Source organism: Wasmannia auropunctata, unplaced genomic scaffold (assembly GCF_000956235.1).
Source record: "Wasmannia auropunctata unplaced genomic scaffold, wasmannia.A_1.0 LD336071.1, whole genome shotgun sequence".
Lineage (NCBI taxonomy): Eukaryota > Metazoa > Arthropoda > Insecta > Hymenoptera > Formicidae > Wasmannia > Wasmannia auropunctata.
The window spans coordinates 2,224,021-2,251,689 of NW_012026819.1; the positions used below are offsets into that span (position 1 = coordinate 2,224,021).

The 27,669-nt window shown below is 36.7% G+C and overlaps 1 protein-coding gene across 5 annotated transcripts in view; it reads right to left on the bottom strand.

Annotated features, from left to right (window-relative positions):
• Positions 1 to 6,382: 6,382 nt before the first annotated feature.
• The window catches only part of LOC105449926 (nucleolysin TIAR), a 165,145-nt gene continuing 143,858 nt past the window's right edge, over positions 6,383 to 27,669 (bottom strand). For 2 of the 5 annotated variants that reach the window (XM_011689394.1, XM_011689392.1), the window contains exons 5-9: positions 25,511 to 25,691; positions 21,813 to 21,942; positions 20,020 to 20,264; positions 19,289 to 19,472; positions 10,945 to 14,571 (exon numbers count right to left, since the gene is read on the bottom strand). In XM_011689394.1, the coding sequence (XP_011687696.1) occupies positions 14,530 to 14,571; positions 19,289 to 19,472; positions 20,020 to 20,264; positions 21,813 to 21,942; positions 25,511 to 25,691 (782 nt within the window). In that variant the 3' untranslated portion in view covers positions 10,945 to 14,529. Of the gene's footprint in view, positions 10,334 to 10,944; positions 15,373 to 19,288; positions 19,473 to 20,019; positions 20,265 to 21,812; positions 21,943 to 25,510; positions 25,692 to 27,669 lie in introns of those variants that run through there. The other 3 variants (XM_011689395.1, XM_011689393.1, XM_011689396.1) reach the window with 3 other exon arrangements.

Genomic DNA, 27,669 nt, shown 5'->3' on the forward strand with positions numbered 1-27,669 from the left:
CGTGTGCTCTTCCGATCTTAGTTTGGCCTAATCTTAATTTGTTTGCTTATATTTTATTAAAAAACATGACATTTTATTTTTGGACTTAACATGTTCTGTGCCGCATGATCATGCTGGACTTTCCGTTCAGGTCGTTCTTTACAAAAACAATTTTTGTAGGAAAGTTTTGAAGAAATTGAGTTTATTATTATCAGTATTAGTATTATCTCAGTAACTGTTTTAAAATGTTACCCTTAACAAGTTTATAAAAACCTGCACAGATGATGATATTGGATAGACGGGGGAAGGAAAGAATTAAGAAACCATAATTTTTTTTAAATAACAATTATATATTTCTCTTCTCTAAATTATTTGAATTATATATTTATTTAAAATAATAAATATGTTAATATTTGAAAAGAAAAGAAACACTTATGCGACAGTATCAATTATAATCGATTAATTCGAATTCGGAATGCTGGCATAATTATTGTATAAATTCTTTCGTAATTACATCGTCTATTGTAGTAAGATGGTCTGATCGGTACATTGCGTGAGAATCGAATTGCTGGATTCCGACGATCGTTTCGACCACTTTCAATAGTTTCGGCGTATACCGAAGCACCGAACAATCAATCACTATGCATCTTACGGCCGTTCGGAGGAGACTTACTACGTAACGTGATGTTGCTGGAACGAAATATACGAAGGTGTAAAGGACGAAAGCGGTTGCGAGGGCGGCGGAATGGCAGTGGACCGACAACCGCAAATGAGAATGGCAGAGGGAACTACGCTGTTCCACGCTTCTCTGGTGACCGATGAGGCCAATTCTGCGAACCACATTTGCTTCATTCCGAGGCTGTTGCTCTAAACTTTTCTGTTGATTGAAATGAAGGAATTGGAATTCCGCACCCCGCATTTCCTTTGTTCGGGTTAGGCATCAATTAGATTTAATTGGCACATACGATACTATGGGATATTATTTTGTTTGTTTACTGTTAGCAAAATACATCATGAGATGATTACGAGAATTATCACTGTTAGAAGATAAACATATGTGACGAATAACCTCGTGCAATGGTTAATAAGTGATTATTCTGAAAATAAATGTTTTATATTCACTGATAAAACATCGTGAAAATGCATTTTATTCATCTCGTTTCGCGCGGGTATTACATTAATCATATATGTATATCGCGCTGTTTACAGATTTTGTGTGAAGTAGTTGATAATTTTGCGAGGGTTTAAAAAATGTATCATAAAAACTGATTTTCGACAATATATTCACAAAATACGTACTTAAATCAATAAGTTTAAATTCAGATATCCGTGTATTTAAAAAAATAAAAACGAAGTTAAACCTTTAACGTGCTTAAACACAAACTCTTTTACTTTTTATATAAAATTTACACATAAAAATGTTATTTTTAAGAAAGGAGTAAATATTAGTAAAAAACAATATTACTTTTGACAAAATATTTTTACCATGCAAAACTAATATTTGTCCTCAGCAAGATTAATAAATTAATATGATGAAACTGAATGAAAAAACATAGATAGAATAAACATAGATTAATTTTATATTTGTTTCAATATTATAATTGAGTTTTGGATTTTGAGTAAACAAATATAATAAAGTAAAGTGCTAGATCGAAATTGTAATAAAGTCAGAACCAGTTTGAAAAATCTATGAGAATCTTTGGATTATGACAAAAAAGAAAATGTTGTTGTAAACTAGTGTGTCTAGTTACCCAAGCTTAAACTTTCAACTATGGATACTCATACAGGTCACTTGATTTGTATTCGCTAGTAAAAGTTTACGCCATAGCTATCTGTTAGGCAAATTACTACAAAGTAACTGGAACTGACTGTTGATATGGCACAGGTTATCTAGCGTGAACGTACCACACAATTCCTGAATCCAGTTTGTAAAACCGAACTTTATTCTACTTAAGTAATTTGATTCAAAGTAAAATTAATTATTTTGAATTCTTCCTGACAATGTTCTGTGTAAAAAGATATGTGATTTATTGAACCATAATAATTAGCTGTAACTTTTCACAAACGCTAGTCTGTATCTAACAAATTTTATTTGAGAAATTGTGCAAAATTCTATGAATTATTGCATTGCATGCAAAGCAATAATCTTGTAGAATAAAAAAAAGAGAATGAACTGATTTTTTTTTTATTTTTTATTTTTTTTATATTTTTTTATTGCATTGCATGCAAAGCAATAATCTTGTAGAATAAAAAGAGAGAATGAACTGATTTTTTTTTTATTTACAGATGATATGCTTGCATTAATTCACTCTCTTTTTACTATAAAACAATGATTTATAAAAGCTTCGATTTATCCATACGACTTTATTTTACAGAAACTTTAATGTTCAGAGATATAAAAAATAAATATATATAAATACTTCATTTATTTAACCGTGATTGGTGTATCGTATAAACCGACTTCTTACCGATAATGGTCTGATACGGCCGAGACCCGTCGTAACTTTTAAGTAATCTGCTTTACGTCGCAAATCTTAGAAAAAGAACTTACATTTCAAGAATCTTTCATCCTCTTAAAACAGACTCTGCAAACGATGCACCTTTCGAGGATAGACTGATACCTTTCCTTTTTTTACGATCGCGTTTTGCCTCACTTGGCTCTTGACTGTAGTCCATATCTATTTCCGCGAAACCATAAAATTGCGGTGCTCCCATTCCCGTACCTTGACTGTACAGATAAGTAGGCAGGATTCACAGTGCCCTTATCCATAAGATGCACCGTCAACGTCTCGATAATCGCGAGAACCACATTAACCAACCACATTCGCGAGATCCGTTTATCACTATAATTGATGCTACGAGCTTTCGCAACTTAGAAGCAGCAAATAATCACGGAACTACGTTGCAAATAGGAACAGCCTTATGTAATTGTCCATTTCTAATGAAATGTAGTTTGCTAACTTGTTTTGCACCAATTTATTTTGGCATTTAGTTTGTGCATGATCACTGCTTTTTTTTTAAATCTCATGAAATTTAGCCGTTAACAAATCTGACAAAAAAAATTCTGCCATTTGTAATAATGATACGATCCGTACAATCGTGCGTAGACATGGATGATGTTAAACATTATATAGTTATATTCAGTCATTATTTATCGGGTCAGTCGTGTTTCTTCGTAAATTTAACGATTTTGCCAGTAGACGTGGGCACGTCCCGAAATGATGTACGGTTCGCTCGTATGAGTCGGTAGCTAATGCTCTAATATGCGCAAAGGGTGCCATGCCCGTGTCACGCGGATTACCACTAATTGTAGTTTATGCTTTATACTACGCTATTCTCTTGTACGGCCGTTGGGTATTCGATGTATTAACGGAGACCTGTGAGTGTGTGCATTCGCATACAGAGATACAACCGCCTATCTATAGATCACGTACGCGAAGATACGTGATAGATCGTATATGTATACGTGTATTGGTGGATGCGTATCCATATGATAGAGGTTCCCAAATTTTTGTAATCATTAACGGCCTAAAGCTTGGCAATCTTATAAGAAATACATCACCATTTCTCGCTGTCCAATATAATAATAATTTTTTATTGATAACTAAAATATATTAAATTTATAAGATTTGTGTAATTATACATTTATACATTTTTTCAATTTACTGCATTTAATTGTACACAATTAACATTTCTTTCTTAATTAGATTACGCGGCGTATAGCAACTTGCGAATGTGGTATTAATTCGCAGCTTTATTTCCTAAAACTTTCATTAGGAAGAGCTTACAACAATGATCTTGAACAACAATGATCTCGTCAATGATATAACAATTTACATAATATGCAAAGATGTGAAAATAATGATCACTTTGATCACATTATTCAAGAATGCTATTATATAAAAGGCATGCGAGACTTTGAAATTGGCCAAATGTAATTATCAGATTTAAAAAGATTGTTATGCTGAAAGAACAAAGCGATCGCCCGCATATTTACCGTACAATCGCAATATTTACCGTTACATGTATCGCAGTATTATCATTATTATCAATTTTTTAAAGCAAATTTAAAATTATCCCGTGTGATGTGGAGATATAAAATGCGGAGAGAGAGAGAGAGAGAGAGAGAGAGAGAGAGAGAGAGAGAGAGAGCTTTTTGTGAAAAAGAAGCGATGTTTTCCGGCCCGGCAAAATTAGCAAATGTCAAGAAAATGATTAGCGCAATACGACATGTGAGTGGTTGAGCATTACTGTGATGCTGCTGCTGCTGCACACGCGGCGCGAACAGGGAGCTCGGACTTCCTCGGCTGTCATGTCCGCGCGTCTGTCAGTCTGGGCTAAAATAACCGGGCATCGCACCCCTGCCTCGCAATTAAGCGCGGCTGTATCTACCGGCTATACGCAACACACGATCCCCCGTCTACGCAGAACCGTGTACACAGGTGCGCATGAATGCACAGGTACTGCCTCGCAAAGGGTGCATCGCATCCACAGTTGCACCCGCGATTCCCGGCGCAAACTTTGCTGAAAAACGTCAGTTCAATTGTGTTTATTTTCAATTTCAGATATAGTTACTCACATTACTCGGTTATTATTATCGGGGAGATTGGAGTGCATTTAATTATTGAAGCACATTTGGACAATATACACATGCATTGCAAGTTTTCAGTGTTCTTGCATTTGTCAGAAGTAGGTACCTGAAAAATGCAGAAAACGTTAAGAAATATATGAAATATTTGATGTTTAAATTGGTCAGATCGTTTATCACTTGTCCTTCACTTCTTTTACTCTTATCGGTTTTTTTAACTTTTCAAATAGCTTTCTTATCAATTTAGATAACGTTTCTTAATTAAGAAAGTTTTTATACGTTGTGGAAATTATTTTAAAGATTACAAGATAAATATAAATATTTTTAGAAGTGAATTGCGATTGATGAAAAATGGAACTGTAATTCCATTTTTTTCTCGGTTAATGTATCGTACGGTGCGCATATTTCCTTCTCTTCGTTTTCGTGTTCGCCACGTTTGTATAATTACCCGCGTTGTGGTGCCCAACCCTTATTTTTTTAACGGGCAGAACAAGCGCATACAACCGTTATATCTCGCGGCTACTATCGATGCGAGCGATGTTTACGTTTAATTACTGCTGAATGCAAACGTTTAATTGTTACGCGCTGTTTGTACTTAGAGTTAAATGCTCTTTGTTTTCATCATATAAACAGATGGGAAAGATTATTGCTACGAAATTATTCTAGCCGCACAAAAATTACGGGCGAAAGAAAACTCGTACAATTATTAGCAAATTCAATTTTTTTTATGTTTAAAAATGTATATTAAAATAAATTTATATATATGTATAATATTTTTTATTGTAGTATATTACTAAAGTATATTACTAAATTAATAAAAAAATATGTACTAAAATAATAAAATAATATATCAAGGATACATAAGGAATTATAAACAAGCAGTTCTATTTTATTCTAAGGACTGACGCAGGATTGATTGGAAGTCAAAATAACACAATATACATTTTCTATAATATATTTTACATTATAAACCAACCATACATCATCATAATAATATCTTGTATTCTTAAGCCTATGCGTGTTTTATCCTATATTTTCGTTTATATACTTCCTTCATATTTATACTTTGTTTACTTTTTCCATAGTATTTATATATATTTTTATTTATATTCATCATTATTTATAATGTACTTCATATGCTATGTTATGTATATATAATATCATACACGTTTCTTTTTTTTTTTCTTACGCACGTCCCAGGGCGTCTCGCGGTAATGTTGCGTGTATATTGTGTGAAAATTGTTTCTACAAGCGCGTACACATCCCTCGCCATGCCTCTGTGTACACAAGTCTGTCTCTATACCGTCCCGCGCGCGTAGTACACGGCTCCAGTTCTCTCTTCGTTCCTTCTACATGTGTATACGTGTGATTTGTGTATTGTTGTCTCTTGTGCGTGCGCCGTCACGCATCGTTGCAAATTACATATACATTATACAGCTCCCGCTCGGCGTGACACTCTCGAGCCGTTCCCCGGCTCCTTAACTTAAATATGCAACGAGGCTGCCATGGGACCCCGCGGGCCAATATCGTTTAATCGCGGAAGTATACTTAAGTCGCGAGCGCGCTTTGATCGCTCCCGTCGCTTTCGTTTATTATGACGCAAATTGTTGCCGTTTTTGTTTTTTTCGCCGTGCCGACGAAATTTCGGTGGCTGTTTTCGTAATATGAGCACAGTGCCGAACGATGCACGATGGATGGATGGTCGGCCCCTTCCCTCGAGCTCCGCCGTGCCGTTTTCATGCGTGATATTACAATATGTGTATGTGTTTTACCGATGTATATTTTTTTTCCCGATCGTTCCGCGTTCTTGCTATCTTTTTTTTTGTTCAGTTTCTCGTTGTCCTTCTCTTTACCGAAATGCATATACATAAAGAAGTGGATAAAGGCACCTAACTTCTTAGCGTACGGTCGTTAAGTGATATGCCGCGTATCGCATCGGGGTAGGGAGAAGGGCCAATATCTACGGGGCCCCCGCAACACTTCGTCAAATCGTACGAAAAGCTACGAGAAAAATGAAGGAACGTCGTAATCTCTGTATGAATCGGACGCGATCATAATTATCGTATTCTCTTTTTGGAATTTTACCTCTTAACGCTTTTTTTTCCCCCCGCTGAAGCATACTACATCTCATTTTTCTCTCTCTATTTTCTTTTTCACTCTCACGCTTTCTCACCCGCTTTTTTTTCCTTGTATGCCATCCGACACATTCGTACTCTTCCATTTCTTCCTCGCATGTTCGCCCAATTAATCTCTTTTCTCTCACACACGCTTTCTTTCGCACATTCTCTCTTTCTCTCTATCTCTCTCTCTCTCTTTCTCTCCCTTCTTTCACTCCATACGTTACATGTATCTATATTTGGGGGCGCAGGGGGTCCGGCAGGCTAGCCACATCTATCTTCTCTTACGAGTTACATCTCAATGTGTTTTTTTCTTATTTCTTACAACTAAAGGTATTTAACACAGTATGTCACGGAGCGCGCATTTACACATATGCCGCGCATCCGCATTCGTTCGCTCCCTTCTCTTCGTTAAGCTTATACTCGATATAGCTTCTATCTGTTGGCTAATGTTATTCATCTTACACATATATATATGCATATATGTATATATAATATACATATTTGTATTATATATAGATGCGCATGTCTTGTTGTTTGTAGTCTTTCTTGTATAATATATATGATTATATACATACATTACTTTATGTTTTATGCTCGGTATCTACGCTTACGGCTCCTACTTTTGTTTTCTTTCACTGTGTGCTTTTTTTTTCTTAAACATTCTTGCTCTAACACTAAGCTGTTTCCACGGTGCTTTGCATCAGTAAGTATCCCAATTTGGCTTGACTGCTGCCCTCGTCCCGCTAAGAATTATGTTACACTCTCGAGGGGCATCTGAATATAAATAGTTAAGTTAAATGCACCTCGATTAAAAAGAAAATCTACGCGTTCAGTAGCGCGATTTACAATTTCAAATTTTGTTAAAAGAACCAATAGCACTTCTTAGAAGAATAGGAAATTAATGTTTTACTTCTTCTAACAATCTCAATTAAATTATTCCGGGGAAAAAATTATAACGATTTTGATATGCCTACGTTGTATGTTAATTAAAATGCTAACAATTCCAATAACTTACTATCTTGTACCTATCAATTTGTAATTGTCACAGATATTCGAAATTCATAGAAAGTGCGAAGATCAGTAATCATGAATGGAAACTAAAGCGAGACCTTAATTTAAGTACACAGCCCATGAATACTATTCTTGATATCACGTTCAGATTACATCGAAGTAAATTATGACGATTGTCACTGCTACGCACGCAATTTGTTACGATCAAAACAAATGTAGTGTGCAATCAATTTTACGGGATCGGCTAAAGTCTCGTTCTTAAGCGCCACCGCTCTAGTGTCGCGAAAAGAGAAAAAACGTTTTTCGTGAGCACAAACTGCAGTTTGAGTAACTTGTGAAGCATCAATCGCTTAATTGCATTCCACATCCCTCATTGTAATTCCTAATTGGGAGTGGTAGGATCGACTGATTGGCTCGATGATATGTTTCGTGTGTGCATCGCGGTACCTACGTGTTGATCGATATCAAAATCACGTTTTGCGGTACACCTGCGAGAGGCAAAAGCATTACGAACACGGTAGGATAGCATCGTAGGCAATTAATATATATTATATTATACTCCTTGCTCTCTTACTTCCTCCAGGACCGACGCCACCTCCTCTGTCTGTTGCCTGCACGAGACTTGTGCAAACACGTCGGTGACGATAATTAATACCTAGCCCTCGGTGAAAAGAACACGTACAAGTTTCTAAATGTATGTTTCTTCAATGATTGTCGACTATCGTTTGGTAAGTCTCCGCGAGATAAGTCTGTTCAGGCGGAGGTATGTATGCGGTGGCATCGGAGAGAATCGTGGAAACAAATAAGAGAGCATCCAAGGGAGGAGACGCACGGATGAAGAAGAGTCGAAATGACACAGTGCCCGTTACGCGATACTAATAGAAGAGAAGAAACACGCTTTCTACGTGACGGGAATCGAGGAGCGAAAAAGAAAAAAAAAATAATAAAGGCACGCATTGAATTTTGTTGTAACTCGAGACTGTAGTAATTCGATAAGGATAGGATAACCAGGAGCGGTCGCTTCGGTAAAGCTTGAACAATGTAACAGTAAAAATCTCGAAATGGTGTGACTCACGTTACCTGATACGCCAATTGTCAGATTGTAGAATCTGAGAGCTGTGAGTTAAAAAGGACGCGGGCAAAGGATGGAGGCAGCAGCCGCAGCACGCGTTCCTGTATGTGTATGTGTGTATACATGTACATATGTTTATACATGTCAATATCTGTTTTTTTTTTCGGTGTATGCATATACATGTGTCCTGCCATTTGTGCCGTATAAGAGTGCTGAGTATAACTTGCGGATATTTAGTTATTGCACTATCCCTCATGAACGCTTTTATTTTTGTTTAACCTAAATGATCGACAAGCTAGATTAGACTAGACTACGTCTAGAGCTTTTTTGTTAAGTTTCTCTCGCCACTATATTCTACACGAATGCTGTATGCATTTTGTGTATTTGGTGTTGTGTGTATTTACATACGCGTATATGTTTTTTTACACCTCGTGTATGCGCGCGCGTGTCCCTTTTCCCGAAATGGGTCCATGACTTAGGTACCATAAGTGGATCTCTTTTTGCCAGTTTTGTCCTACGGTGTGGCTCTCGTCACAAGTTTGCCCCCTCTCTTTTTTTTTACAATTTATTTCGCCCCGTTTCACACTTCCCCGTCATCCGTCGTTTCCGTCCGCGATTCCATTGCCCCTTTGTTTTCTCTTTTGCCTACTAAGTCAGATTACATTAATAATTATCTATCTATCACTTTATGCTACATTTTGGTTTCCTGTTTAACGCGACAAGTCGCACTCAATCGGCTAACTCCACTCGGTATATGTCCTAGACAACGTACAGGACTACATCAAGTTATACACACGCCTTCATGTTTAAGGCGCCATTCTTTAAATACTTTTTACAAGAGTGTCGGGGTTTCCGCGCTGATTCTTTGAAAGAACGCGAGGCTCCCTCACCTTTTTTTTTCTCTGTCGAAGGTGGAATCGAGTCGGAGTGCATAGCGAGCAATTCGACAAGGGGAGCGATTGGGCGGAACGTAAGGAACGTAAAAGTAGAGTGTGTCAAATCCAATTAATATTCTTTTTTTTGTTGATTAAACGCTTCCCGGTATACGTTACTGTACAGAAATTGATTGACAGATGCAAACGCACGCGATAACAGATTCTTATTGCATAATTCGTGTTACATTCTGCCATTGGGTCCCTCTTGCCACACGCTCTCTCTCTCTCTCTCTCTCTCTCTCTCTCTCTCTCTCTCTCTCTCTCTTTCTTTGTTCCCCCTCCCTCCCCTCGCTCGTTCCACCTTTCACAAAAATAACCTATATTTTTTATTTCTTTTGCCTAACTAATAATGTACACGATATTTTCTTTTTTACTTATATATGTTCTTTTTCATGTCGTTTTTCTTAAAAGCTAACTCTTTCTCTCTTTTTCACGCACAGTGCTTTGTTTTACGCACGACGATTGAAAATAACAGCCCTCGCCGCCGCTGCGCGCAAGTATATATATTTATATATATAATATATATATGCATTTTTGTATTTATATGTATGTATATATATTTATTTATAATTTTGTTGCTTTCTCTTTGCATACTCGTGCCGTGTCCTCGAGGCTAGTCACCCAATTTCTATTAGAAAACGAGATTCGGTTATATATAACATGACGATTTCGTTTTTAAGATAGAATTTTAAATAATACGAAAATTTTCTTGCAAATCGCGATTGTAACCTGCATTTTATTGTAAATATATTTACACTCTGATATTTTTAATTTTCTTAATAGTTTGTTAGACATTTGACGATAACATTATTATATTATAAACAATGAAAAAATAATATTTAACCGTAATGATATAGGCAAAATTTTTTCAAAAAGTGCAGGTTACGACAGAACTGAATCGAAAGATGATTATAAAATTTGATGTTCATCACATGCAAGAAACTGCAAGAAATAATCGTGGTCGCGCTTACATCACGTGCGATCGTGCATGATAATTTGTATATTATTGTACTAAACTATAAAGACATAATGAAAATAATAAAATTTAGAATAAGCTAAATGCATTCAATAAGAAAATTATGTGCAGATAATTGAACATATGTATGAATAAATATATTCTAATAACATATATATGCCAGCAACAACACAAATAAAGAAATAAATCTGATAATATATCTTTTCATGATTCTCACTCAAACGTGACTGAAAATTGAACTCAGATATAACGATTGAGAAAACGAATTTTACATTTCTTCGTAAAGCTGCAAATCAAATAAGAGCAAGGCGATAAAAAAATGCAGCCAATGTAGCGGCAACACTGTTATTCTTAATTTTGGTTACGTATAAATTACTATATCAGAATCATTCATCGCGATTGAAAATGCTGAAATGTGACGATTTTTATTGTCGAGCTTTCCTCTCACGGGAAAATCACTCTTTTATCTGGTTGACACAATCGCGACGGATCGTTGGTAGACACACAGACACGCACAGACGCACATACATGCACATAGACACACACATTCTCTCTCTTTCTCTCTCTCTCTCTCTTTTCTCACCCTTTCTGTCTCTACTTTCATCACAAAACATCTAAACTCTATGCGATGTTGGGCAGATTTGATTGTGCCGTACTCCACTTCCTTCGCTACATTTCGATCATTCGTGTGTGCCGTACTTTGATCATTGATCTTTTTGATTGAGAAACGTCGAACACGCTTTTGATTCACTTAAAGCACGATCCGTCTATCTTTTGATTAATACCAACGTCTATCGCTCGTCCTATCTCGTTTTTATTTTAGTCATCATCGATGTGCTCTCTATGCCTCTTAATCTAACCGAACCTCTTTCTCCTCCCTCTTTTTATTTCTTGTTCTCTTTACCTGTTCGTGCGAGCAAAATTATAGATGTATCCACGGAATATGTCATGAGAGAGACATTCGAAAGAGACAAAGTGAGGTGAAATCATCACGCCTTACAAAGAGGGCGACGTTTTTGAATAGTGAGCCCCTCTCAATATAAACGGGAACAGTGATATTGAAGACTCATGAGTCAAATATCGAATTTCAAATGTATTCTATACAAGATAGATAATTTTGTGGAGTTTCAAGCTTATAATTTCTAAAGCCTCTCACAGCGAAAGATTAATTGTAAAAATTTTATACAATATATATTTTAAAAAAATTGATATTTTAGAGATTTTAAAAAGAAAGAAATATCGAATCAAAATTATATTTTTTACGACTCTTTGCCGATTAAGGACTTGAAGTTTTTAATTTCACTAGTTTCTACATTCGCCCCGGTTCTACTCGTTGCTCCGATATAAACGCTTTTCGAAGGAAAAGCGAGAACAAGATATTATCGATACGACGAGTATGAGTTGTGGTACTTAAAACCGAAGGGGTAAGAAGGGACAGTAGATACGAAGTGCAAGAAGCAGGACGATGGAAATACAAATGATCGAGCGCGGAAACGGTCGCAATAAGTTTCAGCCGCTTCCCATCTTTTCAAGTATTGAAACTGCTCGTGCTATCACCTCGTCGTGCTATCATTTCGCGTCCCATCCCTTTCGACCGATCCTTTTCCAGCAAACGGGGATAGTTTTAAGGGCAGAGCAGCACGCCGATGATGAGATTATGTACGATCAAGATCCTAAAACGGCTGCCGCGCGGACAGGGCACGCGTGAACAAAAAAAAACTTAACTCGTCTAATCTAACTTTCGTGCTGTTTGTGCAATATGTCTATCTACGAATTATTTAACCCCTCTTTCTCCTCGTCCCTTGCTTGTGCTTGTGCAGTTTATTCGTCGCTCGGTCTTGTTCTCATGCTCCCTTTCTCTCCCTCTCATTCTTTCTCTCTCTTTTCGCTTTCATACTTTCTTTCCCTCCCCCACTAGCGCTCTCCCATATGTACGATTGCACTCATGCAATTGCTTACGTGTTCGCGATTTATACGAGTTTCGGTCTCGTCTTTCTTTTGTATCAATTTGGTCAAGTCGAAATTCGGGACAACGAGGATATTGTGATCGTTTTACTGCTCCCCACGAACAATTTTAAAATACACACGTGCACGCACCGTCTCCTCTAGCTATCTTGTCCATTCTATTAATTATTATTTGTTTTCGTTGTTAAGAATTCGTGTACTCTCTCGTTTTACGCAGCGAGATTGATTTATAAAGAGACGGAGGGATCGATGGCTGCTTTTTTTTCTTCCTAAGCTTATCGCTTTATTGCTTAAACGTCAAAATCTCGATTTCCTTTGGTTGTACATAGTCATCTTATATAAAAATCTAACGTTTTACTTAAAAACCACGGTGATCTGATTGGTTTTGCGTGTTTCGCCACTTTCTCAGTTTGGAAATTGTGCTAATTCGCCAATGCCTCCCAATGGCGTGTGTACATGTCTGTTTTTTATAAAAGTATCCAACAGGTCTAAGTGTCGCGTCCGAAAGACAGATTCGAATGATAAAAATGGATGCTAAACTGCCTGTAAAGATTTCAATGTGTGAATTATCGTTTGGCCACGAAACCGATAAACAAGTATATTGATCGAGATACGAAGTCTTTTCGCCGTGGCAAATGGGATAAGATACGTGGATCCAGTAGTAATTCCCGTGGTTTTTTTTTTGTTGAGACGGGCGAGTTGTACAAAGGGGTCCGTGATTATATTCATCCCCGTAAAAATGCTGCGCTATTGAATATACACAAGATCCACTTCCTCCTTGCCGCCGAATATCGAATCGACCTCGAATAACTTTTAATATAACATGCCTATCTAACTAACTAGTTGTTGAATTTTGTTTATAATAATCTTTTATTCTTTTATGTATATATATTCTTTCATTTATATATATATATATTTATATATTTATATATCTTCACGAGAGTATGCTTCGATTAATCTTTGTATTTATCATTTATACAGCCGCTCGCCAGCCGTCGCATTCGACCGCGAGCGTCCCCTTCGACATTATGTCTTTGAGTTATTATTTTCGCTGTTAAAGCCCAAACTACAAAAATAATGAATCCGTGTAACGAGTCTGTATCCGGCGGTCTGTCGGCACTCTTCGTTTTTTTTTCCTTTTTCATAGAGAGGATCAAAAAATTTATGCGCTTTGTTAAAATGGTGATAAACCACGATCCCCGTTAAACTTATGCGGACTCGTATTTCTCATGTACTCATTATCACTGGACGATACATGTGTGTATGCGTAATTGGCCAGTTTCGCTAAAAAAACACACTGTCAGACCCGTCACGAATGACTTATTCACGTGTATGCCGGATTTCGTGTTTTGTATTTGAAGCTTCGGACACTACTACTGTAACGGCAAACGCTATCTATTTCTTCAAGCCGAGCAAGATGCTAGATTATCCTACAGACTGGACGAGAGGTATCTCCGCTTAGTAATCGGTAGCGGTTCTTTTTCTCTTACACTGGACGTGAAAACTTACGGGGGGAAATGGGGATGTGTTGTGGATGCATATCTTGCGCAAAAATTACCTATAGGATTATGATTCTTAATCGCTATTTTTTTTTATTTTCTCACTTTGTTTCTTCGTATTAAACAAGTGTTATCTGCTTTTCGTGGTAACTGCCTTTCGACTCGCGCGTCGTCAAGCCGGAAGTGGCATGAGCTCTACTGCTTTTGCTGTCGCGGTCGATTGTGCATCGATGATGACGGAAATGTTGTTGTTATTGTTGTTGTTGTTGTTGTTGTTGTTGGAGGTGGTGGTAGTAGTGGAGGAGGAAATGATGGTGGTGATGGTGGTGGTAACTGTTGTTGCTGTAGAAGTTGTTCCTGTTGGTGGGGTGTACTTGCTTACCATCACACTAGAAGGCTAGGCGTCAGCCAGTCCTCATCCGCTAGCTGGACCGCAACCAAGAACACACTTTACCATTTGAACACACAAACGCTGGTTAAATCTTGGTCCGAATTTCAAGAAAGTAATAGAAATATGCTCGACAATAGTCCTCTCTCTCCCTCTCTTTCACTCGTCTTCGCGCTCGCTTGTACTCTCTAACTTTTGCTTTCTTTCTCTCATTCATTCTCTCTCTCTCTTTCTCGCTTTCTCTCTCTCTTTCTCGCTTTTGCTTCATTCTTCATTCTTGCTTTTCCGTTTACAATTCCTCACATTCTCCTATAACTACATGAATTCTAATCGACCTGAATCTACCTTCACCATGACTCAACCTCCACCATGTGGCGCAGTGGTAACGACGTAAAGAATGCATAATAATTAGATAATATACAAGTAGTGTAAATTACTTGTATTATAATTCAGAGCGCATCGGCGACGGCGAAGTAAGATTAGACTTAATGAGTTTTCTTGACCTAATCACTGCAAATTTCTCAGTCGTCATCAGATAAAAAATCAAGTTTAAATTACTACAAAATCTACAATCGAATACCATAAATTGTACCAATAACAAAATATACACGAATTTCACTTTTTTTTTATTTTGCTTTCGTTTCTTACATTGTTTTCTTCCATTCCTTTTTGTTCCGTCGAAAATATTATCCTTTTGTATAAAAACAAGCTGCAACGAGTAATTTCAGGCTGAATGCGAGGTTGAGCCAGGTTGTAGATGCAGTTATCCTGATGCTAATTGATATTCGAAAGAAAGGATAAGCCAGGCCGTGCGATGATAGTGGTAGCGATCACTGTGCCTGCGAACCGAAATATGTAAATAAAGATAGTCTTTTTGAAAATCTCGAGCATCCCTTCCTGGATAAGCGACAAGAGCACCAAATACGACGTCATCAATATATGTATATTCGATTTTAAATAATTATTAAAATAATGCATCAATTTGAAAATCATATAAATCACAATTAAATTTATTTCAATTAATAACGCAACAATCGTAAAATTATTTACTAAAGTTGTCACACGTTTCTTCGAAATTATTATTAAATTTATTGGAATTATAAATATAAAGAAAATGTAAAGAAAATATTTTATAATATATAAAAATAGTATAATCTGACATAAATATTACTTTATAAAAGTAAAGAAAAAAAAGGAAGTCTCTCCGGAGGGATACCCGAGCTGAATTAGATAAAGTGCAAGAAGCATAATGCATGCAATGTCTACATTTCACATTTCATATCCATGCAAGATCTACGTGGCGAGCAGGCTATTAATAGTTTTTTTTATATCTATATTATATACATGACATCATCTAATATTAATTCTATTAATTTTATAGCATGTTCTTCTTTTTTGTTAATTTTTTTATTGGTTGATCTACATTCTGTATTGTTAGCTGCACGTTAAAGTTTAATACACGCTGGACAAATTTACACGGGGATATTTGCATGTTCATAACTTCGCAGCCTTTAGCTCATGATTGTAAATTGCGAATATCCGTGTATAAATTTGTTCTCTTAGATCCTATGATCAAACGCAAAACTTTGTAACTCTCTCGTAACAAAAAAAATATTAGCAAAATAAACGCTGGAAGCCAATTGCAATTTATCCCGGTGGCGATATATTTCCCCGCGTTTCATCCCTCTTTCATTGTTTTATCGGTGCCGTTACTAAGAATTCGTGTTCTCTCTCTCTCTCAATTGAGGATAGTTTCGGTGGTTTTCAACTTTCAAAGTGGTATCTCACTTGACATGCAGTGATATAATGCGAGCTCGGTTTTTCCGAAAGAGATATTTGTGCGAAAGCGAGCTAACTTTCCTCGCCGAAATATCTCCTTCGTTGCGATAGACGATGCAATGGTACGTGACTTTTACTCCGTTCTATATGTGCGATATGTACAAAAGACTCACTAAACAACTATAGCTGCGTGATATGTACATATCTTCTTAAGCATATATATACAATATGAGCGACAGGCCGTTTTACTGGCATTGCAAACAACTGCAGATTAATGACCGAAAGCCGAAATCGATACAGCGTTTACAATATGCTACGCTATCTCAAATTGTTCATACTTTCTCTGATAATAACCATCTAAAGATTTTTCTCTATATGCTATTGTTAAATATATGACTGATTTTAAAGTTACCCGGAAATGCTGTGCATGTGCAGAAAAATGTTCAAATATATATCTCGGCACAGTTTTTTTTTTTATTTTTTTAGAATGCGAAAGATGGATGTGTATGATTAACTGAAAAGCCGGAAACATTATGATACTTGCTGATTTTTTATTTTTGCCCGTCCTTTTAGAGAGATTTTTGTGGATCATTAAATTAAAGCAACGGCGGATGGAAGGAATTAGCGAGCAAATCGGATTTACAATCAGACACTCGCTCATTAAGTCGGTCCAGTTTATTTCAGTTTTACTGTACTTTAACACAGTCTACTAGTCATATTGATCAGAAAACTTGTTCTTTTATTTCTAATAACTGTATTTTTCTCTCAAAGAATCTTTTAACCTTGAGCCGATTTACTCTTCAATTCCATGAATTTATACGTTGTTTTCTATCTTTGATTCAATAATAATAAGCCGAAATTTTATTAAAAAACAAGTTTATATATTTAACTCAATCTAAAGTTTGTATAATTAAACAAAAATATCAGATAATAAATAAAATTATATGAAATATAATATCAGCTAAGATATAGCATGTGGTTTTGCAATAAGTGTTGTTTTTAGTAAATATAAAACTATAAATATTAAAAAATTTTAGTGTATTTCATACAAGTTTTTTTATCTACTTAGTAAATGATGGAAAGGTAAATATAAAGAAACAGCAGAGTTAATTTGAAAATTTCAGACTAGAGCTTTTTAGCGAGCTTTTAAATTAAGATAGTCGTTCTCAATTCTGAGACTTCAAGTTGTCAAGTTCAGAAATTGTTCTTGAAGCAAAAAGAACGCGGGGCATTAAAAGCGGTGCTGAGTTGAAATGCATTCGCTGCGCTTGCCCGAAGCCATCCCTGATCTCTTTTCAAATATTCCAGATTTTTTTTTGTAGTAGTGTCGTTTTTAGCGATGGCGTGTGTGCCTGTGTGCAGTGCGCACTTTCTTACGTGTGCATTCTGTGCAGAAAGCAAGATGGTCGAGGTGTATTTTTCTGGACAACAACTACGATAAGTATCATATTTCACTTCACTGCCATGAACCACAATTTTTTGCAACATAACTAAATCTCGATAACCTCCTATATAATCACGTGTCGAGCGGGAAAGCGAGTCTGTCTTGCTCCATCAATGTCTGGTGTACAAAAATATAAAAATTACTAGTTTGTTAGTAAGAGTGCAATCGCATACCAAGTGAATTAGAAATTGCGTTAGAAAGATAATTATATAAGGAGATACATAAGATAATCGTTGAGGGTAACACGATATCTTATTAATTTTCTAATAATTTTTCATATGGAATACCATTGTAATAATACCAAACATTGTTTCAAATGTTTTGACGAAGAAATTTAAGTAACTTTTATTTCCTCAGTTTCTATTAATATCTCTCGAAATTCGGTACAAGATAATAGAAATAATGCTGCATTAAGTTTCTGTCATTTCTCTCTGTTACTTATGTGGATCTATTAGACATGCGTACTACAAACATTCTCCACACAATTATCATAAAATACCTAATCACGAATGCCATGAAGCACTTTCGTCAGTGAGAAAATCGATGCATTCTTCTTAAAAAGTACATCCATTTACATAGTAGAGATGGGTAACAAGTTATGTCACTGTCTGTAAGACAAATACTTACCATTTTATTGATCTTATTACAATTTCAAATGATATGCATACAAATAACATAATAAATGTTCTGCTCTCTCTTTGTATTTTACCCAACTCTGTTTATAAAAAAATATCGTAAGCTTTAATGCACAAGCACATGTGATCCCAATAGTAATCTGTAATTTCATTCATACCCAGCATTATTTCTCATTAATTGTTAAGCAAACACCCGATTTATTTATTGCGAATGAATAATTTTGTGGATTGAATTTGTAACGGAGAAATTAATTAAAATAACGTGCAGCGTTGATGTTGCAGATAGTATATTACTTAGTCTGACAGAGAAAATAATCTTGAGCTTGCAGTATAATTTAAGAAAACGCAAGTTCGTTATTTGCATACGTTATGTAATTATCGTAAATAATGCTGGTATAAATTGTTAAAATTAGCATATCGCGGTTGCTCCCGTAACCTCGCAATATCGTTAACTCAAGCCAAAATATTATACCGAATATATGTGTGCAGCTAATTACATCATACGTGTTATTGTAGCTATGTTTACTGTTCCACCCGTGCAAAATTGTTCTTGGTGAAGCGTACCATGTTCTATCGCTCGGTCTCTCGAATAATATATCAAGTATCAAGTTTACGAGGTTTCCTAAGATCACCGACAATATATATGTATACGTATGTACTACGCGCACTCTTCTGCCGACACATGCCTTCGATATCCTTTTGATATCGAATCGAGTTTCCACGTGCAACATTTACAAGCCAATACCGGCACCGACGAAATTGCTTTTGGATGTAACAGGGGCAAGATGCAAAGGTATGTAAAAAGCGAAACACTCCGGTGTTAGCCAACATCACACAAACAAATACGGCGCACACTTGTACGCGTATACAGATAGGGTTAGATAAAGTAATGGTTACCTGGAACTGTTGCATCGGGTAGGCCATCATTTGTGCCGGTGGCGGTGGTGGCGGGGGTGCGGCTTGCACCCCTGGGGGTGCCGTGACCGTCGTGGCGTGGTGTGGTGGTAACTGTGGTCCCCCAGGTAATCCCTGACCCCATCCTGCCGCTGTGCCAGCGGCATGGACAGCACCCATTCCCATGCTACGTTTGTAAAAAATACGTAATTGTCAGATCGTATAATTTAACAGAACAGTACAAATGCTAGGATTTGCATTCTGCTTGATATAATATATTAATATTTCTCATGTCGCAAGTATATTGTATTGTCAATATTTTTTGTTACTCTGTTAACTAATAAATATGTTTGAAAACTACTATTACGTAAATACTATTTTGTGTTATCGGCTATGAAATAATTTTATTAAGAGAATAACAATATAGACTAACGAATCTCTAAAAAATTTATATATAAGTTTTATAATGTAATATATTAAGCTTTACGTTCCTATATATAGCTATATACAATATAATTACATGTACTCAATGTAAAATCTTTAATATAAATTCTAGGATTATTTTAATTTTAAATTTTCGAATTGTACAATTTTACGATCCATTTGGTGCCGTGAAAAGATGGAGGGATGATATATTCGTGTTACATCTAAATCTTTTCGAGCATTTAAAATTTTTAAAACTTGGTCTTCAAAATTTTCGAGAAAGACGAACTTATTTCGCGTGAAAAGCTTACCCCATATATTGCGCCTGTTGATATCCGGCGAACTGTCCATAGGTGTATCCTTGCATGCCTTGAAGAAAGCCACCGGCTTGCATTTGTGTCGCTGTCGTAGGATAAGATTGGGGCGGATACCAGTATCCTGCAAGTTGTCCAGCACCGCCGACGCCACCGACGCCTCCGACACCCGCGACGCCCGCCGCCGCCGCGGCGGCAGCTGCCGCCGCCGCGTAGTATGGGTACGTCGCCGACGATAACGCCTGAAAGAGCACAAAGATCAATGAAATAGAAAAGAGCAAGAACATTGTCTGGATTTTATGCTTAACGATGTCGATAGGGTCAGGAATGGTAATTTCGTTCCGTCGAAGATTTGTGTGGTCGTTCACTTGAAATGGGCGACGCGAGAATTTCAACGCGATCATTTCGTTGCCGTCACGTAAATTATTTTTTATTATTTCGCTGTTCCTCTCGCGTGAACTCATTCATTCTTTTACGGTGCACAATGTGAAATCAGATCAAATTATTCTACTGAATTATCGTGAAATAGTATATTTTGCAAATAGTACAGTTTGTCTTTTGTGCGTGCGCAATTAATCTTTATGATACAAAAAAAGTGTTTCTTTTCTGATTTCACAATCATTTACTTGCCAAACATAATAATATCTAAACAATATTAAAGTTTTCTTGAAGCTTTTCTAAAGCTTTGTATGATATTAAACGGGGAAACATTATCGAGGGGATGATGTTATCGGATATTAGCGGATATTTAAACTGCGTTGATTTTTCAGTAGTTCTGCTTCTAAGAGGCTTACGGAAATAATGTACAGCTATTATGCTCTTCATTAAAGCGGTACGATGAACCGGGATATCACGCAAACTAGTTCGATTCCGTTGAATACGAGAACAGGGTATGGCAGGATACGTACTAACGTGATATCTCGGCTCCCCTGGGAGAAGCGCGTTATGGGAATAGAGATCAATTAGAGCGATGTCACGGGCCGAGTAGCAGTGGATGGATGCACGGAAGTACTACCGGGGAGTGCGAGAGGGTTTGGGAAGTACTTCGGGTACCATTCCCAGATCGGGCGTACCTACCCATCCTAACGGAGCTAATTGCTAAGAGACCCAGCCCGACACACTTCGAAGAGAGGCACCTGAATAGACCGGAATCTTGCCCGATTCCCTGTTCTCTCTCTCTCTCTCTCTCTCTCTCTCTCTCTCTCTCTGTTTCCGCCTTTACTCTTTCACCGGACTTTCGAGCCATATACCGATATACCGACAGAGACACTTTAGCCGCGCGAAACCGGAAGGAACCGACCGTGCGATCGAATCTGATAACTACTTCCTCCTTTGAACGCTCTTGCTTCTTTTGAGACGAGAGTATTCATTATTCAGTTCCAGTGACACGTATAACAACGGCAAGTTTTATATTTATGTCGAGGTATCTGTCGCTCTCTGCATTCATCGCTTTGACACACACACACACGTAGACATTGGAGATCAGATTTGATATTAATGTCAACATATACTATTCTCTTTCAAACAAATTCTGACTTTCTGCAATATATAGTCGCTTGTAATTCATATTCACTACTGATGCACGTATAAGGCCGCTGTTTTTATTTTTCATACATTGCGTCTCAAGGAAAAATCGGCGACAATGTTTATTCATGAAATAAAGTAGAAAAGTTCACTCTGGTTTGATACGAGCAGCGATGTAAATGTTGGAGAAACACGGAGGACGGAATTTCACGTCGAAACTGTCTTCCTGGTAGAGCGGATAAAAGGAAAAGATAGAGAGCGTTTACCTGTCCAGTTTGTTGAGCATTATTAGGATCTCCACTCTCCTTGCCCCAACTGCACTTCACCGTTTGGCCGTTGATGTCTGTGTTGTGTACCGCTACGATGGCGTGCGTGGCCGACTCCTTGGTAGAAAACCTGAAAATCGAAAGAGAAGGGGATTCAAGTCCTTTGTTAGGACGTGTCCTTCGACGTCAATGTCGGTGTTGGTGCGACGCGATGGTGTGTACAAAAAGAAAAATCCTCGGAACAATACGGTACTCTTTCCGCAAGTTCAACCGGACCTTATTATGGTGGCTTAACGAAACGGTCTCTGCGACTAGTGCAGTTTAATTTATGCGAGTTTATTGCGCGCACGAATGAGCACGGTAATTGTGAATCTCAACGAATCTAGATTACTCCAGATATAGGCATTCAATGTTAAATTCTACACAGTGCACTGGTTACGCGGGTTTAGTTTCTAGTTTTCTAGAACAGTAATATTTTGAACGAACAAATGTATATGTTACTGTTATTACAATACATGATGTAGAAAGTTTATGCTTCGATGTCATATTTTTCTAGCAGTGTTTAAAAAAAAAACTAGGAATATGCACGAGAGAACAAAATATTTCAATCATGTCGAATTCGTCTGGCAGCATTTATTTCTTGTTGCTTCAAGATATATATATATGTTTGCGTTTTCCGTTACAAATTTAAATACAAGAATATTAATTCCATTCACTTTTTAATTATTCAATGTAGGAATTCCATCATTTCTCGATAAAATTTGATCAAACTTTGTACTGATAGACTTAGGGTTTTCGAGAATCTGATTAGGGTGGCAGGGAATTATTGAATTTATCGAAGATTAGGTCACTTTTAACGCTCGCGTTCGAGATTGCACAATGGCGACTTCGTTCACGAGTTCCGCCCCTTCCCATCCATCGAGCTTCCATCCACGATCGTTGAGTAGGACGAACGATGGTCATCGTCAGCAACCCCCTCCCTCCCCTCTCTCTAAGACCGTACCTCGAGCGATAACCAGCGGCAGATAAGATTCTTTCTTTCACCCGAGAAGAAAAGACCTCCTTCCCTTATCCACCCTCCCGTCTTGCTTTCTCGCTGTACCTCGCAGTAAGTCCATACGTCATCCCGAGATATTCGTTTCCGGGTTCCACACTATGGAAGAACGGAGGGAGGAAGAGCAATTAGACGGAAGATATCTGAACGACGGACATTGTCCAGGGGTGGCGGAACTGTGGCAGACATACGAAACGGTAGAGGCCATCGTATCGGATGGACAAGGATATCGAGCAACGGACGCGAGGGAGGATAAAGGGTAGAGAGAGGAAGATATGTAAGAGAGGGTTTTTTGCACCCCTTCCTCCGTCCCCGCTTCCCTCTAGGCTTCTGCCTCACCCTCTCTTTTATCGCTCGTTCTAGAGCAACCCTCCCACTCTCTCGGCAGTCTTTTCTGAGGTAGGTCACGGATTCTTCGTCGTCGTTAGAGCGCTGAATTCATTTTCGGCAGATATTAATGCTCAGCTGATTACTTGAACTGTTACATTCTTTTTTCTACAATTTGAAAATATCGATATGGGCACGATCTTCTATGAAATTTTTTAAATTTTTAATTGTGATAATTAATCCTTATTTCTATACGTAAAATTATTCATGTTACGAAATGTGACTTTTATTTTTAAAAAATCCTAACAATTCTTAATGAATGATTTTGAAACATAAATAAAGTTGATTTCATTTGGGTATGGGAAGTTGAACTGAAATATATGATCTGTGCGAATGTAATGGGTAGATTAATGAAATGGCCACGATTCGAGGTTGATGAGTCCGACATGCTGCCATTGACCCAACATGTTCTCGCATTTCGTGCCATAAATCACAAGCGACGGTGGGTATTGATGCACCATTCATGCGATTTCCTAATATTTCGTAAAATCTCATTTGATGACTCGCATTACGCTGGTACCCAATCATCGCGCATGATTTTGAGTAAAATTTCCTCAAGTCTTGCTATAACCATTGTATTACGCGCTCAAAATCCAATCACTTTATGCAAATGCATCCTTTGTATACATACGATGATTCTACCTGGTTGGCCTTAGGCCAGATTGTTCGATTTTGTGATAAATTTATCCGGACAGTCGGTGTAAGCACATCATCAGCCGTGCATAATAGATGTATGGCAATCTAGCATAATGGCTTTAGGGTGATTGGTTAAATTATAGATTTCAATAAGGACAATATAACTTTTCATGACAATCGATTATAGAAATTATAATAGCTTTCGAGATTACGTTTAGATTCATCAATATCATTTTACTTTATATAATACAAGCCGCTTTAAAAATATACATTTACTTCTAGAAACTGATTAAAATAAAAATAACAATTACATATATTCGTTCAATATTTTTTATTACATTCTTTTTATGAATTGACTATTTAAGCATCACAAACAACGAGAAAGTAAGAAATTACGTATTATAATTATACTTTCAAAAATTATGTAAATTAAAGTTTGACTTATAATTTACAATACGGCATGATAAAAATATATTAAATTTTTGTCCTAGATTCCTCTTTTTTATAAGACAGTAAAAAGCTTCGGTAATTAACGAACTTTGATTATATAATCAGTGAAATGGTTTCAAGGGTTTCATACTAAAGTTCCGTTTAATTCCGTTTAATTCTTCGCGAGAATTGGCCTTAAGTGTTCTTTGTGGAGTCTGGTGATCGATAAATCATTTTGTAATTTAAACGGCGATAGAGTAAAACGACTTTTAATTACGACAATTCATTAAGACATAGAAAAATAATTCGTGAATCTTGCATTCATTTATTAAAAGAAAAACTTGTAGTATATGACATATATTATATATATAATATAGTAAAATTGGTATACATTTTTTACGTAATAAAAACAGATGAATGTTTGAAATTATTTTTCAGCAAACATAAATATATTATAACTGCTATATAACATATACATAAATATACATATTTTACATCTACGTTATATGGCAGTTATTACATATATATATTCGATGTTTAAACTGGGTAAACATATCTTCTTTTAGAAATAAACTGTTTGAGATAGCGTAGACTAAATAAATCAGAAAAAAGTCTGCGCATCTCTATTTTAGATTAGAAAAGTATCTAAAAAAATTGATTTTTAGTTAATAAGTCTTTAAACATATAAAGTTATTTAGGTTGCCTAAAAGATTAATGCATTGACTAATATGATTTGCGATCTGCGAATCCGCGAATATCGCATGCTGACTTTATCATAAAAAAAGACTAACTAGAGCAGATTATTATTTTCCACATGACACCATTAGAAAAGCTATAAGCGTAGCGAAATAAATAGTATATTGTGGCAATATGATTTTAAAATCAATCTTATTATAAAATAAAGGATCAATGTCCGCTTCAGACCGCATTGGCGTTTTTAAAAATTCTACTTTCAATCCTATTATAAAATGTTTGTATTGATTGTATATTTAATACCTTATTAAATTATATATAATCATATTAAAAATTTCAATTTAATAGACGTAAAATTTCTTTAGCAAATATTTTCTAAAATTCTTTTCTTTCAAAAGTGATATATGCGTTATGTCCAAATTTATTAAGCATCGATGGATGGATTTGAAAATATTTATACGTTATAAATTTTATAATTAAAGATAAAAAATGCATTTACCTGATAAAAGCGTAGCCTTTGTCCTTAAACACTCGAATTTCTTGGATGGATCCGAAGGGCGAGAAAGTTTTCTGCATGAGTTCTTCTGTTAAACCATTGGTCAAACCTCCGCAGTATACCGTGCAGTTGGTCGGACTACTTTGATTGTAAACTTCATCGAACGTCAAGGGCTTCGCATTTGCTATGAGACAAAAAAAAATGACAAACTTTAATCCTCATTTAGTTGTGTAACCTGTTGAGAGGTCTAAGAAAACTGGTTCAAGCGTTAATAATCGCAGCTACGGCGAACTCCTGAATAACAATTGTTACGTGTCTTTCTTGATTCAGAACATAAACTCATAACGAAATAAATACAGTAATAAATATTTATAAATTTGCACGGAATTCTTACATATTGCGATTGTAATACTAGAAAAATGTGAAATAGTTTAAAAACAGTTTACTGCGAGAGCTCAATTATGGCTCAAGCTAACGAGTTTTGTACTGTGAATTTTTAGATTACGTTTGCCACAAGTTGTTGATGTTGATTCTGTTTACACCAGGAGATTAATTACTCTTAGCAAATATAAAATTCAAAATTGTGCAGAGAAGTTTAATAAGTTTACTTTAAATACATACACGACGACCACTATATTACACAAGCTGTTTTATTCGACGTCAACGCACCAATTTGCCTCAATTGCGCTTAATTCAAAACTCTATCAATTATATCAAAATTCTGAAAATGGGATGCTGCCGTCATAGATGTTATTACGCGTCAGATATTAGTAATAACGTTGTAAAATCACGACAAAATTATTCCTTGATCAGGAAAACGTTTCGGGAAATATTAGCTGCCGTGTGCCTGCCATCGCAGCGTTTATTTTGTTATCAATCAATGCGGCGCAGTCGTGTTGCTGAACGCATAACTCCTGCTCGTTTGTAGTCATGATTGGCGTATAAAGAATGAGCAGGCGTTGAAGCGCGGAGCGTTACGCGGGCATTCATCAAAAAACGATCAGCGCACGATGTAATGATTATTCCGTTTGCGACATCCAACGGCGATCGGATACGGTCCCGATAGCAATATAAGAAACAACACGCACATGGGGCCTTGGGAAAGCCATTATTGAAAGTATCTACTTCCCCCCAACGCGATAGATCTCTCATGTATCCTTTACTTCTTCCCTCGCCCTCGTCCTCCTTCCCCGCGCGGCATTACTTTTACTGATACTACGAAAGAGGTCAACCGAGTTTCACGGTGCGGTCGGAGCGGGACGCGAGAGCAGCTCGAGATATCGAACGCCAATGCCAAAGAGGTTGAATCCCGTCAGCTAAGTTTACGATCGTGCGGGGGCTTAGCCTATACGGCAGAAGCAGGCTACGGGTGTAAACGCGACCGGTAAACCACGGCCTGTAATTGCCTCGTTCGGGGATGGAAGGTTCTCAGAACGGCGGAACGTCCCGTTAAGAACTTACCGAGGGACGTTCTCTTCTTTTCTCAAAGCTCGGCATTATCTCTTTATTGCCTGGTGAACGTTATTCTCAGTATTCCCGGAATGTCGGCGCAGCTTACCCGCCTCTCCGTCGCCGCCGCCGCCTATGGTCGGCTTTAAAAAATTTTGTTTGTTCTAGAATGCTTATTTCGCAAAAAGAGAGATTGAAATATCTGCACTTCTGGCGCTTGCGAAGCCGTGAACTTTTTACGGTTCTACCTTTGATCGCCGGTCGTTTCGCAAGTTAATAGCTGAGAATTATTATACGACAAAATGTAACGAATCAAATGCGTTATCGCGACACGGTAGTTGATTAGTGTGAGTCTACAAGTCATATAATTGCAAATTCTTCATTAGAAAGAAGATATTTTCAGAGTAAATTTAAAATTTCCCTAAGCATTTCTAAAATATATATCTACTGAATATAATAAATACTCGGATATTTCTTTTATTAAAAACCAGACTACTAAATTTGTGCGAAAGTCTATCTTGTAATTTGTATCGTTTTGTAATTATAAAGCAATATAATAAGTATGTGTGAATTTTATCATCGCGCTTAAACGTTTGTGCTGTGTACATAGACTATATATTGTCTTTGTGTATTTTCATTATTAGTACTGATAATAGTTGAGTTAAGAATTATACACATTATGTACATTAATAAGTTGTGGGTGTGTATGTGTG